This window comes from Desmodus rotundus, chromosome 1 (assembly GCF_022682495.2).
Source record: "Desmodus rotundus isolate HL8 chromosome 1, HLdesRot8A.1, whole genome shotgun sequence".
In the NCBI taxonomy this organism is placed as follows: domain Eukaryota; kingdom Metazoa; phylum Chordata; class Mammalia; order Chiroptera; family Phyllostomidae; genus Desmodus; species Desmodus rotundus.
This window is the reverse complement of record NC_071387.1, coordinates 119614806-119630784: the sequence shown is the minus strand read 5'-3', so window position 1 is coordinate 119630784 and position 15979 is coordinate 119614806. Positions and strand designations below refer to the sequence as shown.

Genomic DNA, 15979 nt, shown 5'->3' with positions numbered 1-15979 from the left:
GGATTTCCCAGTATTCCTCAGGCCTTTCCTGCTGCGCCTGCGGTTTCATGGCACTGCTGCGCACACTGTTGGCGAGCTTTGGCTTCCATGACCTCTCCTGCTGGCACACCCTCCCGTTTCTCTCACCATTTCAAAGTTTTCTTGGCAGCCTTCTCTAAGCTGCTCCTTAGGTTCTGGTATTCCATCCTCTTACCTCCTTTCCGTCATTCTGATATTTCTCCCTGGGCAGATTCACCCACCCCAGCACTGTTGCTACTACAGGACAAAGCTATATACACGAAAGTAGCATCAGCATCTTATCTTCCTGGTCCAGCCCCTACCATCCAGCTCCAGCTCCAGCTCCAGTATCCCTCTGTGTACCTAAACCCCAAAGGCTCTTCCTCTCTGCTTGCATTCACTTCTTTCTGCTTAAATGCTAACTCCATATGAAGAATTAACTTCTTTTTTCTCTGCCTTCCCCATATTGGATGTGTATCAGTTAAGATCTTTTGGTTGCAGACTCCCAGTCCAAGATGGCATGGGAAGACCCCGAACTCACCTCCTCCCAGGAACACATCGAATTTACTCTTATAGGCAGAGCGATGGGTAATTAGGGGTCTAAAGCAGAACTGAGGGCTGACTCAACAGCTTCTTCACAACAAACAAGAGAGGAAGACAACACAGAATAGGTCTCCCTAAAGTCTGCTCCAGCTCTAGCTTCTAGCTGACTGACTTGCCCCCCAGGACTCCCCTCAGCTTGCACCACGCTAGCTGCAGCTCCCACCTGGCTTCTCCCCTGGACTTCCTGCAGACCAAACCCACTTTAGCTGTAGGTCCAGCAGCTTACCTCCAGGGATTCCTACAGCTTACCTCCAGGGATTCCTACAGCTTGCTCCAGCTTTAGCTCCTGCTCCCATTGTGGCTTGCCCCTGGGACTACCCGAGGCCTGAGCCTAATCCAGCTACAGCTCTGTGCTCTCCTCTCCCCCTGCCTCTGCCCCAGGGCTCCTCGTGGCCTATGCACACTCCAGCTGCCCTGCCAAAGACACCTGGCACAAACAGTTGACAAGGGGGCAGCTCCTATACAAGGTCACTCCTTCAAGACTGGGAAGGTTGTTCTTTCACCTAATGTATAGCAACAAACACAGAGAGACAGCCAAAATGACCAGACAGAAAAAGTATATTCTAAACAGAAGACCAGGACAAAGCCCCAGAAAAAGAACTAAATACAAGCAATCTATCAGATGAAGAGTTCAAAACACTCTAAGTGTTTTAAGTATGCTCAGTGATCTCAGTGAGAACTTCAACAAAGAGGAAACATAAAGAACCAGTCATAAATGAAGGATATAATAACTGAAATGAAGAAGGTGGAATCAGCAGCAGAGTAGATGAAGCAGAGGATCCAATTAGCAATTTGGGAAACAAGGTAGCAGAAAACACCCAATTGGAACAGCAAAAAGAAAACAGAAATTTTAAAAAATGAGGATAGTTTAAGGGACCTCTGAACAACATCAAGAGTAGCAATGTTGAAATCATAGGGGGCCCAGAAGGAGAAGGGAAAGAGAAAGAGATAGAAAGCCTATTTAGAGAAATGATGGCTGCAAACTTCCCCAACCTGGTGAAGGAAACAGGCATCCAGGTCCAGCAGCCCAGAGTCCCAAACGAGGTGAACCCACAGAGACCCACACCAAGGCACATCGTAATTAAAATGCCAAAAGTTAAATCAACACAGATATTTCTTAAACTTCAAAGTTGGAAACAAACAAAAACAACTATATATCAAATGGGTAACAACCATATTAAAGAAAAGTGGAAGGAAAGAATCCAAGTAACTTTTAGCTACAGTACTTTTACTCCTCTTGGTCTGAAAATAAAAGGACCAAAAGAACTCCAAAGAAACCTTAAATTTGACTTAGTAGGAGGTTTATTGTTAATACTGTGTAAGTGTATATGGGGAACCGTTCCAAGCGTGAGAAATGTGGCCAAGCCCCCACTCAGAAAAGCCAGTGGGGGAGTGAGATTGGCGGGCAGGACCCACGTCCACGGACAGGTTCTCCCATGGGAAATCAGGCCTGCATTGTACCTAGACTGCTATGAGACTTGCTCTTGCTAAAACTCCCTCACCCTGAATTGAGGCAGCAAATGTTTTCTGAGTATCTTTAACTTCCTAAAATCTGAGCTAGACCTCCCAAGTATGGAGCATAACCGGTTTCGACCATTTCTCCCTTTACATTGCAAATATCCTTCTTTGATATATTTAGCTACATCCTCTCCTTTGTTGTCTGTAAAAGATAACCACCCAAAACAAACCTATGCATAGTAAATGAGGACCATCCTTGATGTAAGATGCCTAGAAAAACAGTAAAAGCCTGTCCAGGCGGGGGTCTCAGAGCCCTCTCTCTGACTTAGAGAGTGGCCGCGCCGTCCCTTTATCTCCACAGGATTTCTGTAGTCCGTGCGTATTTGTCTCTTGCAGCCACAACACAGGATCCTGCTGGCCGGGATCCACATCAGGTGTAGTGATTCTGAAACAAGTTGATGTGTATTGTAGAATTGATCAAAGGATTAAACATATTGATTTTCATGGGATCCAGGCTTCTTGGGTGAGAAAGGAGCTACAAATATAAAATGGTGAAAGGCAAGAAAGATTTGAAATGGCAATTCTCCTCAGTCTCAGTGGCAATGCGCACACCTAGCCCCAGATCTTGGGGTCTAATGTCACTCCCCACTAAAAAGAACCAGGAGTCCTTAGCCAAGCAGCCACGTCCAGGGCTGGGGCTGGGAGACTAACCTGGACCATCTTGTGCCAGAGGTCGGAATGTGCTAAAAGAATGGCAGGCACAGAAGCCAGCTTGAAGGAGCTCCCACTGGCCAAGTCTGGGACGACCTGAGCATCAAAATAAGTCATGATAGTCATGGATTGTAACCCATTGAATAAAGTCAGAATCCATGGATCCATATTGACAGAAGCAAATAAATGAGGGAGAAGGAAAGACCCGACAGTAAAATGTTAAGTAATAAACGCAGAAGGAATGCTAGAGTGTAAAAACTGAGTGCCAGCCTGTGAACCAAAGGGTCGCTGGTTCGATTCCCAGTCAGGGCACGTGCCTGGGTTGCAGGCCAGGTCCCCAGTGTGGGCATGCGAAAGGCAACTACATGTTGATGCTTCTCTTCCTCTTTCTACCTCCCTTCCCCTCTGTGTAAAAATAAAAATAATAAATAATAAATCTTTTTTTAAATTACTACTTGATAATCATTATAGTAATTTGATTCAGTCAAGAGCTATCAGTTACTATAAGGAATAGGATATTCACATAACTTCAAATAATCTCCCCACAGATTAGTTACTTAAAAATAAGGGGGAAACAGTAGTGTTACAGAAGAGAAACTCGGGGGGCATGTGGGGACTTGCCGATCAAAGTTAACATCTCCGATGTGGGGAAAGCCAGTCTCCTGCCACCTGGTGGGATCAATGAGAACATAGCCCCCGGGCACGCCTGCCCCCCTGCGTAACCTGGAGCTAATGGAGCATCCGTGAACCCAAGTGGAGGGGCAGTCTACGAAATAACTGGTCCCATCTCTTCAGGCCGTCCAAGTGGAGAGGACAAGGGAGGATGTGACTGATCCCGATGAAGGAAGGCTGGAGAGACCTGATGACGACTGAAATGCAACAGGTGGTCCTGGGCTGGACCCCGGACCTGAAATATTCTCACCACAGAGGACCGGTAGGACAAAGGGCGACATCTGAGTCATGTCTGTGGGGTGGACAGCAGCATTTTATCAATGTGAATTTCCTCATTTTGACACATTTGCATCACAGTTGTATAAGAGAATATTCTTGATTTAAATTTTTTTTTAACTTTTCAAAAGACATCTTTTGATTGCAAACACTAACTCTGGCTAGCCAGACAGTTTATTCGATGGGGCAGAAGTATGCCATGGCGTCTGTCAGGGTCTGGCGGAGGCAGAAAGGCGCACAGGAAGAGTAGTTGAGGGCATTTTAAAGAAGGGCCCGCTCCGAGTTGAGGGCACTGGACGGTGCCATCAGTACGCAGGGCTCACAGTAGGGGATGGTGCTCGCCCCCTGGCCCAAGGAACAAGGGAAGAGTAACAGAAGGCGAGGGTCACCTGCCGGGAGTCTTAAGTAGAAGGAGCTGCCAACCCATAGCCCCAGCAGGCAGGAAACCAGGAAAATAAATGCCTCAAACTCCCTCTCCTGCCCTTGGATCCCCTGCCAGTCCCTCCCATCGGCTGAGCCCAGCAGGAAGCTACTTTTGCATTCCGTGGGGGCCAGCCTCCCAGGACACAGAGCAGGATGCAGGGTGCAGAGTGGCTATAAAGGAGCAACACTCTGCAGCCCAGTCGTGGGATGGAAGGAATTGCTGCATAACCAACTCAGGTTCGAAGGGTGTCAAGCACATAGGAACCAAGGCCAAGGCCTGATAGATTCAGCCAGTAAGGATACAACAAGTACCATTTATTCAGCCAGTTTATTACTTACATAGACAGCAGAAGGAAGATTAGCCAGAGGTGGGCCTTGTCGCACACACCAAGGAAGGATGACGTGGAACTCGAAGGGCTGATGACTGCAACATGAGTTGTGGGATATCCCGTTGCCGAGGACCCAACTCGAGACTCTGCTGTTTTACAGTCTGCAACTCTACTTGGAGGGAGGTGGAACAGAAAGTCTCATTCTTCATCAGAGCCTAGGAGGTGATGTCCCCTGAGTCTCCCGTGGGATGAGGAGGCAGGTGGACATGGCCTTGAGGTAGCACCTCACAAGCCTCCTATCTTCTCCTGTTCCCGGAGGCTCCCTCAGGCTGTCAGCCCAGCCTGGGCCCACGCGGCCTATGAGGAAACGTGCCAGGGCACTGGAGTGGAGCTCTTCCCCGTGGAGGCTCTCAGGTGGCTTCTCAGGCCTCAGCTGCACAAGGCTGGGAAGCTCTCCAAAGCTCCAGTCTCAGGTAACTGGGCCCCCACCATTCTCTCTCTTCCAATTCTCAGATTCTTGGGAGAGAATGCAGCTGTCCCAGGCTTGGTCTGGATGGACACCATCATCTGTGGCCGGGGGCAGGCTCACCGTGTGCAGACATGGGCTCTGTGCATGGCAGCTTCCAGGGATGGGCTGCATCCCTGTCAGGCCCCCTTATTGGCTTCTGCTTTAAAGTAGCGTCATTTCTGTCTCATCTAACAGAGGGAAGTCGGGAGAGGTCCGTAAGCACAGAGCAGTGATGGAGTGGTTCATGGGGCTCTAACCCCAGATCGATGGGCAACGGGTGGAAGCAAGCCCGAGCCCCACCAGAGGTTGGAGACCGGGGCGTAAAGCGGTTCTGTTGCAAATTAATATCTGCAACTCATTTAAAGAGGAAGAAAGTGGCAAATTTATTGTCCTCAAGTTATTTTCAGTTCAAAATGATAATGACAAATTATGTGTGGGAAAGTTTCCCCCCCCAGTTGGAAGAGTAAGCAACGAGCATGGTTAGGAGGGACCAAGGGAAGCCCATGGACACCAAGGCTGACTTCCACTGGTTAAGAAGCAGATTAATAACCTGACAATAAATTAATAAACACGCCCTTGGCCAATAGGAAAGAGACTGTGGTCCTTTTCTCCTTATCACTAAATGTTTCCAGGGAAATGCAGGCATGAAAACCTTCCCAAACAGTAAAAATGTAACCTCTGTTTGCTGGACCCAGCAGAACCCCTCAAGTCCCCACACCCAGGTGGGAAGGGCCTAAGAGCAGGCAGCCGCGTGAGCACCGCCTACAGCTTGGTGGGCTGTGGCAGGGTGAGGTGGCTGGGCCCACTGGGCGGGGGCAGCACCATGGGCAGTGAGTTGCTGCCCCTCTCATGCCAGCATGTGTCCAGCATGGGGTAGAGCTTGCCCTGGAAGTCAGCCTGGAATGTGTAGAGTGGCCGCAGGTCGTCCGGGCGGTCAGCATCGAAGAAGGTGAGCTCTCCCTGCTCATAATGCAAATAGATGCCGATGCGGTGGGGGTGTCCGGCCACAGGCAGGGTCACCCTTGGGCAGCCAAAGGCCTCATACAGCCGGCCCTCCTTCAGGCCAATGAGCCACATGCCATGCTCTGGGGACTTGCTCAGCTTGCCTTTGCGACTGGCTGTGCCTTTGATGACCCCCAGGCGCCAATCACTCTTGCTGCCCACCACCACCTCCCAGTAGTGGCGGCCACAGGAGAAGCCCTGGCTGGCCAGGACACAAGTACTATAGTCGAAGCGCTCGGGCTGGCTGGCACGACGCTGGGGCAGGAGCCCACACTGCACCACTGTGTTGCCCTTGGAGAGCTCCAGGAGAGGATGGGCTGTGGCAGGGTCCAGCTTGAGAGACTCGGGGGCTAGGGAAAATAGGGGAAGACATGTTTGCAAGCCACACAGAGGGCAGCAGACCCTGCCCAAGGGAGGCTGATTGGAGACCCTGAGCTCCTCAGAAGAGGAAGTGCATGGGCTCATCTCTCTATCCTCGGGGACTAGAAGGGACCGGGCACAGAGTGGGCACCTTAAGGATGTTTGCTGGGTAAAGGAATGATGCCTGGAGGGTGGCAAAGATGAACAGCTGTGAGCTGAGGCCTTCTTGGAAGGGACACAGTGCAGGCTTGCCTAAGGCAGAGGTGCCGATGAGAGGGCCTGGCCGGCCGCCTGCCACACGTGCTCCACAGCTAAACTTCCCAGGTTTTCTGGAGAATCCGTAACAACCGCAGCTGTTTTCTTTGCTACCCTAGCAGCCTATTCAAGGACAAACTCCCAAATGACCTGTTTGCTAGCCACCAGCCAATCAGTTTACACCAAAAATGTGCAAACAACATTCACGGTGCAGAGAATATAGTTTTTTTCTCTCCCCTTTTCTATTACATAAATCCTGTTTTTGTCTTTGTTGGATGAAATCAGCCTATTGATTGATCTCCCTTATGTGCCAATAATGGAGTTAATTAGAAGACTTTGACTGTTTCTCAATAGAGTAACAGCAACATTTCCTAATCACTAAACTACATACACACACATGTTTGTAAATATGCAGCCTGGCAAGGTGGGCATTAATAGCCTGTCTGCAGATGAGGAAAGAGAGGCTCAGAAATCATACAACTTGCCCTGGTTAGTAGGAGATGGAGCTGAGCTTGATTCAAGCTGTTTGGTGGAACCCGGTTCCTGCGCTCTCACCACTAGCCTCTGCAAGCGTCCCTCCCAGCTCTCTGCACCTTAGCCAGCAGCCCTCAGGAACTAGGATGGGTCAGGGCCTCACCTGGCAGGACCTTGCGGAAGAGCCTTTTCCACACGGTCAGCTTGATGTCGGCCTGGTGGAGGCCTGGCTTGAAGGAGACGGGGCTGAATGTGCTCTCCAAAGGCCGGGCCTGCTGGGGCTCTGCTCTAGAGGTGACAGTTCGCATTGGTGGTGGAGCTGCCTCACCATATGCAAGTCCAGCCAGGCAGTCACAGCTCAGGAGACTGCACTCAACACGCCCATAATCTCCTCCCCTCCACCCTCCTCTCAAAGGACCTGCCTCCTTCCTGGGACAGGTAATAGTCTATATTAGTGGTCCTCAAAGTGCAGGTCCTAGACCAGTAGCATCACCTGGAAGCTTGTAAGAAATACAGATTTCCTTGGGTCCCACTCCAGACCTGCTGAATCAGAAACTGACTGCTGGGGCCCAGGGCTGGTGTTTTACTGAGCCCCCAGGCGACTGCGATGCACACTAACATTTCAGGACCCTGGTATTGGGGCGATTGGATTCTCTGTCCATTTATTTAAACCAATGCTCTTAATCAAATTGTCCCTGATACTAAAGAAAATTTGAGGCTGTGGCCAGGTAGCTGGGTTGGTTAGAGCATCGTCCTGATACGCCGAGTTTGTAGGTTGGATCCCCGGTCGGGGCAATTACAAGAATCAACCAATGAGTGCATAAATAAGTGAGACAACAGATGTTTCTCTCTCTCCCTTCTTCTCTCTAAACACCAGTAAATTTTTTTAAAAGGTAAAAAGAACATTTGAGAAAAGAAGGAGACTCATAAACGGGGTCTGAGGAAGGCTCAGGAACTGCACCGATTGTTCGATTCTTGGGACCGGAACGTGGGTCCAGTCCCTTTCCACGCCAGCCAAAGTGCGAGGGTCAAGGCCTCTCATTCCAGCCATTACCCGCCTCTTCCACTCATCTCCTGTTTCACAGCCCAGCCATACTGAACTTATCGTACTCCCAAGCCCACATGCTACTTTGCCCTTGCACATCACTCTGCTTGCCTGGAGAATTCCTGTCCTCTCCTTTCTCAGCTGTCCTATCCATACACTGTCTTTGCCAATCCCCCCACCCCCAACAGTCACCTCCTCTTCTGTTACTTCTGCAGCTTCTATTGTTCCAGGTACCCACAGTGACGTAGCCATGGCTCACTGTACTCCTCCCACCAGTCTGCAAGACCCCTGAAGGCAGGGACATGACTTCTCTCTGTTTCTCCTGGCCCCGGTACAGAGCCAGATGTGGGCAGCCGCTCCTGAGGCACAGGTGAAACTGAAGGGAGGGACTAGGAGAGAAGAGATGCCGCGCCTGTGGCCACCAGACCCATGCTGAGAGCTCCCTCCCAAGGTATTACCTGGAGGCCACGGAGTGGTACTTCTGGAAGACAAAAGAGAGGTAGGTTAGGGCACAGCAGAGGCTACACAAAAGAGGGTCTTGAGGCCCTAGAGGCCTTGGCATAGGGGACACCCCCTTGTCCACTCACCTGGATGAACTCACGGTGATTCTCATTCCCAAACTGCTCCAGCACACACTTGGCTTGCACCAGCCGCTCCCGTGTGCCCTGGGCCTGCTCCAGCTGCATGTCCAGGGAGGCCATGAGGCCGCGGGTGTGACTTTCCACCCCTTCCAGGCAGCGGGCCTTCTCCTCCTCCACCAGGTGGTGGAGCTCCTGGAACTCATGGCGGATGACCCAACTGAAGACATCGGACTCGTTCTAGGACAGAGCGAGCCTATCAAGGCCAGAGCTGAGCTGCAGTGGTGATGACTGACCTCCATGTCTCCAGAGCCTGGCAGCTGATGGACTGGTCCTGGTGCCTGAGTCCCAGGGCTGACACTGGTGCTCACCCTGTGCCTGGAGGTCCCGGGGGGCACCATGGGAGTGGGCGACAGTGGCAGGGTAGAGGCTGGACCCCGGTTCCCATTTCAAAGCAGTGGCTCTGCTTTTACTTGTCCTAACTATTAAGTGTGCAAGGAAGACTTTGCTTTGTCACAAGGCTCCACAACTGAGAAGAGTCTGAAAGACCCCAGGAGAGCAGACTTGAAAGTGATATAGCCAGGATTCCCTTGTGACCCCAAGTTCTGACTCCACTGAGTGGGGTAATGCCACCTCCCTCTCAAGGGTGAGGGGTACCCAGGGGGTCCTGTTGCCATTTTACCTGCAGGGCCTCTGCTCCACACCCGCCCAGTCCCATGTACCCCTCACTGAGGACAAGCAGACCGCCAAGGGGAGCTTCAGGCCTTCCCATGCCTGTGCTGCGAGGCACTGAGCGGGCACGCAGACTCTCAAGGTCAAGCAGACACACGAGACAGGGCTGGCTAGTCATGCCCACGCTTTGGGCTGTTTACTTCTGGGACTTAGGTTCTGGGTTATCTCAGTCCCAAGGACAAGGGGACACAAGCCAATTTAGAGGCAGTCCTGACAACTGGGTTGAATTCCCCTGAGGAGATTTGCACCTTCCCCACCCTGCCCTGGAATGCTTTGAATGCTGGCTTTATATGGGAGGCATGGATTCCCGTGCAGGACACATTAGCCCTGGGCTCTGTAGGAAAGGGAAGGTGGCAGGTCCCAGTGCAGGGGCAGAGGGAAAAGGCACTCACGACAATCCGGGTCCTGTTGTTCACCAGCTTGGCGATATGCTCATCCACCTTCTTCTGTTCCTGCTTCAGGTCAGAGATGAGGGCCGCAAGCTCCTCCTGGAGACAACGTGCATGGCCCCATGAGGGGCTGGCCCCTGTACCGTCTTAGCTCCTAGGGCCTCACCCTTCTAGGGAGCATCCCAATGGCCACTAGCACTTCCAGTGGCATCAGGACAGGCACCAGAGCTACCCAGGGGCCCTTGACCTCAAACTAGCTAAGCCTACTCAAGAATACTCCACATTGATGGTAGGAACTGCCCGGGCAGAAGAGGACTCCAACTCATCCCTCTCCAAGACGTGGAGAGAGGAGCTAAACGTTTCACCACGCAACACCCAAGACGGGTGATTGCCGGTCTGAAGCCAAAACTCCCTGCGTGGAACACTGCCTGTAGGGCACCCACCAGGTGTAAACTCCAGGCACCAGGAGGCCCAGAATTAGTGGGCATTGTGGTCGTTACAAAAGGGCTGTCCCCAACTGAGGCCGGTGGTGCATGTGGTGGCCCAGGTTACACCTGGTGAGTCCCCATACCCTAGAAAGACCTGAATCCACCCCCAGCAGGCTTGGGCCTAGCCTAGATTTAAGGGTTCCCAAGGATGAAGTAAACTCACTTCTGGGTGGCCCTGGCCCCCAATCTGACCTGTTCTTAGGGATCCAAGCAGGACCTCCTAGACCACCATCTGGCTGCACCACTTTACTGGGGCCCTGCGGGTTTATGCCCGTGAAGTATACAGACTCCGGCTTAGAAAGTTCCTAAGGAGAGGTCAGCTGTAAGAGCCTTTCGGAAAGGGAGCTGGGTAAGGAGTAAACGGACACAGAGTCCTTGCTCTGGACAAGGAGGCTTCAGATCACACAATAGCCTAGGAAAGGGCACTCCAATGGCAGCCCTGGCGAGGCAGAGGGAGATGGGACTAGTTCTTTCTCAGCAGCTGGGCCACAGCGAGAGCAAACCCAATTATGAAGATAAAGTGTCTCGGGATCTCAGTCAATGGGAGACAACAGCACTGCCTGACAGGGATCTGGTAAAGAAACCGAAATTGGTCACGTCTCACGGACAAGTCTTGGGATCACAAAAAACCACGTCCAAAACCAGGACTCAAGCCGAGCCCTGGCTCTGTGCCAGAAATGATGAGCAGGCTCCCAAGTGTTTCCTTCTCCCCTGGGCGGCCGTCTGCTAGTAAACGTGGGCTCGGCTTCATTGTACTGCGGTTGGGCTTCCTCCTTCCACACTCCCCTAAAACCACTCTTGCCAAGGTGACCAGTTCTTACTGCTAAAGCTAACAGACTCTTCAGTCCTCAGCAGACATTTACACACAAGTGATGTTCTTGTTAAAATGCTCTGCTCCTCTGGTTTCCGGGAGGCCGCATTCGGCCAGTGCTCTGCTCCCTCTGTTGATTCTTTCCATCCCCTTCTTGGGGTTCTCTCTCTACCCAAACCTCAAAGCCTGGTGCTCCTTGGGGCATCATCGGGGTCTTCTCTTATCACTCTGCAGACTCTTACTCCCAATTTCTTATCCCCAGCTTCACTTTCCAATCTACCCCTTCAGCAGAGGGATAGGACGACATCACAACTCTGCTTAAAAGCCTCCAGTGTGCACCGGCACCGCCATGGTTCTCTGAGTAAACTACAAATCTCACCCCGTGTCACAGGTATTTCCATGACCCAGCCCCTGCTTACCTCACCTGCCCTATCTGGCTCACACCTCAGTCTCCTTTGAGCTTCACGGAATGACTCATAAATCCTCAAATGTGCCATGCCTTTTGCCTCCTGGTCTTTTGCACATGCTGTTTATATTTGGAATGCCTTTCCTCCCCTTCTTTTCCTATCAAGTCCTCCTTGTGGTTCAATTCTTGTCTTAGCAGTCCACTTCCTCCAGGAAGCCTTCTCTGACCACCTGAGACCATATAGGAGCCATGCTCCAGGTAGTCTCCCAACACATGGGACTCTGTTGGACCACCTGACTGTAAGCTCCGCCATGGCAGGGTGGACCTCTGGCCCACGACTGCACCATGGCACTAGCACAGCGCCTAGCACAGGTCAGATGCCCGGGAAATGTCTGTGGGGAGGAGGGGCTGGTGGATGACCCGGCTGGCCCCGTACATGCTTCCGACTCATCTCCCAGGGTGAAAGGAACACAGAAATGCTGCCCAGAGCACTCAGCCAGGAAACTTCTGGAACAGCTTACAGGAGGCCCCTCTGCCTGCAGATTTCCATGTTCTTTCTTTTCCTGGCTGCCTCATTTGTATTTTGTCAGTCCTCACTTTTAAGCCCCCTATCCCTCAAATACTAGGCCACATGCCCTATAATAATTCACTTCCAAGAGCCCTTCCTGCCCTTTCTTGATCTGTTGGTGATGGAAGGAAAATTGGCCTTGGTTGGAGTCCCAGCTCTGCCACTTACAAGCTGTGTGCGTGGCCTTGGGTAAGACACTTACCTTCTCTGAACCTCAGTTTCCCCGGTGTAAAATACAATAAAAACCCCACCCTTCTTAAACCTTAGATCGGCATTAACCAAAGATGGTATCATTGTTACCTTTAGTTATCTTAAATGATGACCCGCTAGACCTGAGGCAAAGTTCCAGGGGCGCAGGAACCCATTGATTCCACAAATACATTTTGAACACTTAGTACGCCAGGCACAGCTCCAGGCACAAAAATACCCCGGGGGACAAAACGAACTCCCTGTCTTCCCGTATCTGAGAGTGCAGTCCCAGGAGCTATCGAAGGGAAAAAGGCACGGGAAGGGCTAGCACGTGACGCAGGGCACTCTCCATCTTGCCCATCACTGTAATCCCAGCGCCTGCTCAGAACTTCAGGATGAATGAACGCTCTGGGCATTCTGCTCCAGGATCTGGCTGGAGAGAACGCCAGTTGACCCTTATTTGCCGAGTGGTGGCGCCAGAGAACGCAGGGGCTGGTCTCCAAGGGCTCCACCTGCCCCCCAGGCAGCCTGAGTCCCCGCCCCGCTTGCTGCCCACCTTCATGCGGCTGTAGACGGTGGAGACCGGCGTGATCCGGTGGTGCTGGTGGGAGCCTAGTAGGCCGCAGAGGCCACAGATGAGTTCTTGGTCCTTTTCGCAGAAGAGGCTGAGCGGGTTCCGGTGGTGCGCACAAATGTTAGGCTCTGGGTCCCCGGGAGGCCGCAGGGCTTCAATCACCCGCGCCAGGGAGACGTTGGGCGTGGAGCTGCTGCCATCCACCTCCTGCCGGCACACTGGGCAACGCAGCTCAGAGTCCAGGTGGCAGGACAGGGACACCAGACAACCTTTGCAGTAGGAGTGGCCGCACTGCAGCATTAGGGGCTCCTTGAAGACCTCAAGGCAGATGGGGCACTGAAGGCGGTCCTCCAGCTCAGTCACGCTCACCCGCCACGCCGCCATCCGGGGTGCAGGCTGTAACGCAGGGCGCCGTCCTGAGCCTGCTTCCTCCGCTCCCTCTGCCCGCAAGCTCCTGGAAAGGGCCTCGAAATTAGAGGGCCTTACAGACTCCAGTCCTGGACTCCAGTCCTGACCCCCTAAGATCTTAGGCCTGTTTCCCATATTTAAGACAAAGTGCTTAAATGGGGGGCGGGGGGGGGGGGCGGAGTCACTTCGAGATACATGATTCTACATGTTTTTTATTAAAACTCGGATTTGAAGGTAACTATGAAAGGGACCCTCTGCAGTGTCATTTGTTGTGACACAAATAATGCAAGCTCCAGCCTCAACAGGTGTCCTGACCTAGAACTGGACGGCAAAAGCAGGCAAAGGCCCTGCCCGCCTTGTAGAGAAGGGTTCAAGCTGGTGAGCAACCATTGGAATCATAGTCACAATAGAGGTTCCAGAGTCATCCCTTCACATCTCCAGTGAGACCAGAAATCTGCATTTACAACAGACACTCCCAGATCACTCTAATGCAGAGAGTTGTCTTGGAACAAAATCGTTCTGAAGAGTCTGGGACTTAGGAGAGCTGTATCTTAATCTCCCACCCATTCTCCTTGGAAAACTGCCTCTGAGGGAGGAGAAGCACGGAGCTGGAAGTTGGCAGCAGACCTAGAAGACCCCCGCCCTGCCATGGAACTACCTGGCTTCTCAGGAGCCACTGAGCCTCCCACCGGGGCCTCAGAACAGCATTACTGACCTGTCTGGCCTGGCCTCTTCTCCCCAGGGTGGAATAGCAGGAGAGGAGACCTGGGGATTGCAGCTGGATGCCTGCTCCACCACCTAGTCTCTGCCCCTTTCCTCCTCCCATTTCCCAGCAACACCCCCATGTCCTCAAGGTCACCTAGAATCAGGTGGAAACTGGACCACGTCACGGGACTGGGGAGGCAGCCTCTGCTGGGCCAGCTCTGATAACTGTAACACTCAGGTGCTTGCTTTGGCCAGGCAAAGAGGAAGGGGTGGAGACAGAGAGACCGGTACCGGTTCACGCCTTACAGACCCCAAACGGAAGGGCTTGTGCTGTGACGCCACCTTTCTGAATCTCTCTCTTCTTAAAAGATGTTTGTAAGAACATGTATGAATGACCATGGACATGGACAATGGTGAGGGGACTGACTGTGGGAGTGGGGGGTGGGCTGGGTGGAGGAGGACTAAGGGGGAAAAATTGGGACAACTGTAACAGAATAAATAATAATAAAAAAAGAGCTTAAGAATAAGAAAACTAAAGATATTTTTACTTATTTAGATTTTTTAATTGGGGTATAGCTTCTAAAGAGTGTTTAGTATACCTTCTAAACATTAAAGTGTACTTGATGTACACTTTATATATACTTTATATATTTCTATATACAAATACATATATTTATATAGATACTCACTCTCCAGATCAAGACACAGAACATTCCTGTACCTAGAAGCCCCCCTCACGCTGTCCCCAGGCAGAACCTCTCACAAGAACAGCCGCGCTCATGGCCCATATCAGTGCAGATTAACGGGGTCTGGTTTTGAATTTCAAATGAACAGAATCACTTAATATGTACTCTTTTAGTGTCTAACTTCTTTATTCAATTTTATTGCATTAATAAATTTTTATATGAAGTCTTTCAAAGGGTCAGAAATTCAGTGACATTTTATTATACAGTTAATAATACATTATACATGCTGGATAATAATATACAGGTCATAAGGTACTATACATATCTCAAGGGTGTGGTGGGAAATTATTGATTAGAAAGGACAGAATGGAGAGGCTCTCTGGGGGTGTTAAGAAACAAGGAGTTCTAGAGCTTCCGGTGGCAGGGTGTGGGAAAGGGGCAGCAGGCACCACGTCCCGCCTCAGAGGTGGCAAAGGCGCAACAAGCAGGCCAAGGAGATGTACAGGGAAGATAAGGCATCAAGCAAAAGCGAAAAGAAGAGGAGAAGGAACTCAAGGAACTAAAAATGAAGGCTGTGAGGAAGGACCCCCTTGGCCACAGGTGGAATTAACAAATCTGGCAAAAAGTGAGCTGTTTCTTGTGCCTGGGGCGGTGGTGACCCTTAATTCCATTCCCATTTTAAGACCTGGATTTCCTGTCATACCATCTGTTGCCATCCATAGCTAGGATGCAGCGTCGTCCTGGAGCCTGCTGGTACACTTAAGAATTAACTGTTGCAGTTTAACGCCATCGTCATTATGCAGCGGCTCATCTCTTCAGTCCTTCTCACTCCGCCATTGCAATCTCAGCCGTGAGAGCAGAGCCAACCGAGCCCAGAACCCTGCCAGACAACAGAATCACCTAGAGCTCTTTGTTGTATCCTGAATTCTGTACCTCCCAGAATTACACCAGCTCATCTGAAAAGGAAGGAAGGAAGGAAGGAAGGAAGGAAGGCAGGCGGGCAGGCAAGCTCTAGAACAGCAGGCCTAAGCACCTATGTCTACCAGCAGGGAGGTCTCCACCCCAGGGACAAGCAAGACCAAGGTCTCATATAGACAGATAGAAAGTTAGTTTCATTTGTTAATTCAAGAAATATTCATTGAGAACCTGCTATGTATCAAACATTGAGCTGGTCATTGCAACTATATTAAAGAACAAGACAGACGAGGTTCCCATGCTTTTGGAGTATGGGGGTCGGAGCGGTGTAGGTCATGAATAAACAAGCTAATGTAAAGGTGCTAAATGGTACGCAGGAAGTACACAGTGGAGAGAAAGGGAACGGGATGACAGGTT

General features: G+C 51.3%; 2 protein-coding genes across 2 annotated transcripts in view; one reads left to right on the top strand and one right to left on the bottom strand.

Annotated features, from left to right (window-relative positions):
* The window catches only part of FKBP6 (FKBP prolyl isomerase family member 6 (inactive)), a 53751-nt gene that overhangs the window by 3012 nt on the left and 34760 nt on the right, over nt 1–15979 (top strand). The window contains exon 2 of the mRNA XM_045204631.2: nt 3565–3703. Within this exon, the coding sequence (XP_045060566.1) occupies nt 3608–3703 (96 nt within the window). The 5' untranslated portion in view covers nt 3565–3607. The remainder of the gene's footprint in view (nt 1–3564; nt 3704–15979) is intronic.
* TRIM50 (tripartite motif containing 50) lies at nt 4883–14172 on the bottom strand. Its single transcript, XM_045204630.2, has 8 exons — nt 13972–14172; nt 12831–13302; nt 9816–9911; nt 8701–8931; nt 8572–8594; nt 8306–8472; nt 7232–7351; nt 4883–6329 (listed from the first exon to the last, which is right to left on the bottom strand). Exons 2-8 carry the CDS (start codon nt 13230–13232, stop codon nt 5740–5742), a joined length of 1629 nt encoding a protein of 542 aa, XP_045060565.1. The 5' UTR covers nt 13233–13302; nt 13972–14172; the 3' UTR covers nt 4883–5739.

Coding starts and splice junctions, on each gene's coding strand:
- TRIM50 (XM_045204630.2), bottom strand. CDS start 13,232: ATGGCGGCGTGGCGGGTGAGCGTGACTGAGCTGGAGGACCGCCTTCAG. Junction 8,595..8,700: donor ATCACCGTGAGTTCATCCAG/GTGAGTGGACAA, acceptor TTTGTCTTCCAG/AAGTACCACTCCGTGGCCTC. Junction 7,352..8,305: donor CAGAAGTAACAGAAGAGGAG/GTGACTGTTGGG, acceptor CCTCTAGAGCAG/AGCCCCAGCAGGCCCGGCCT.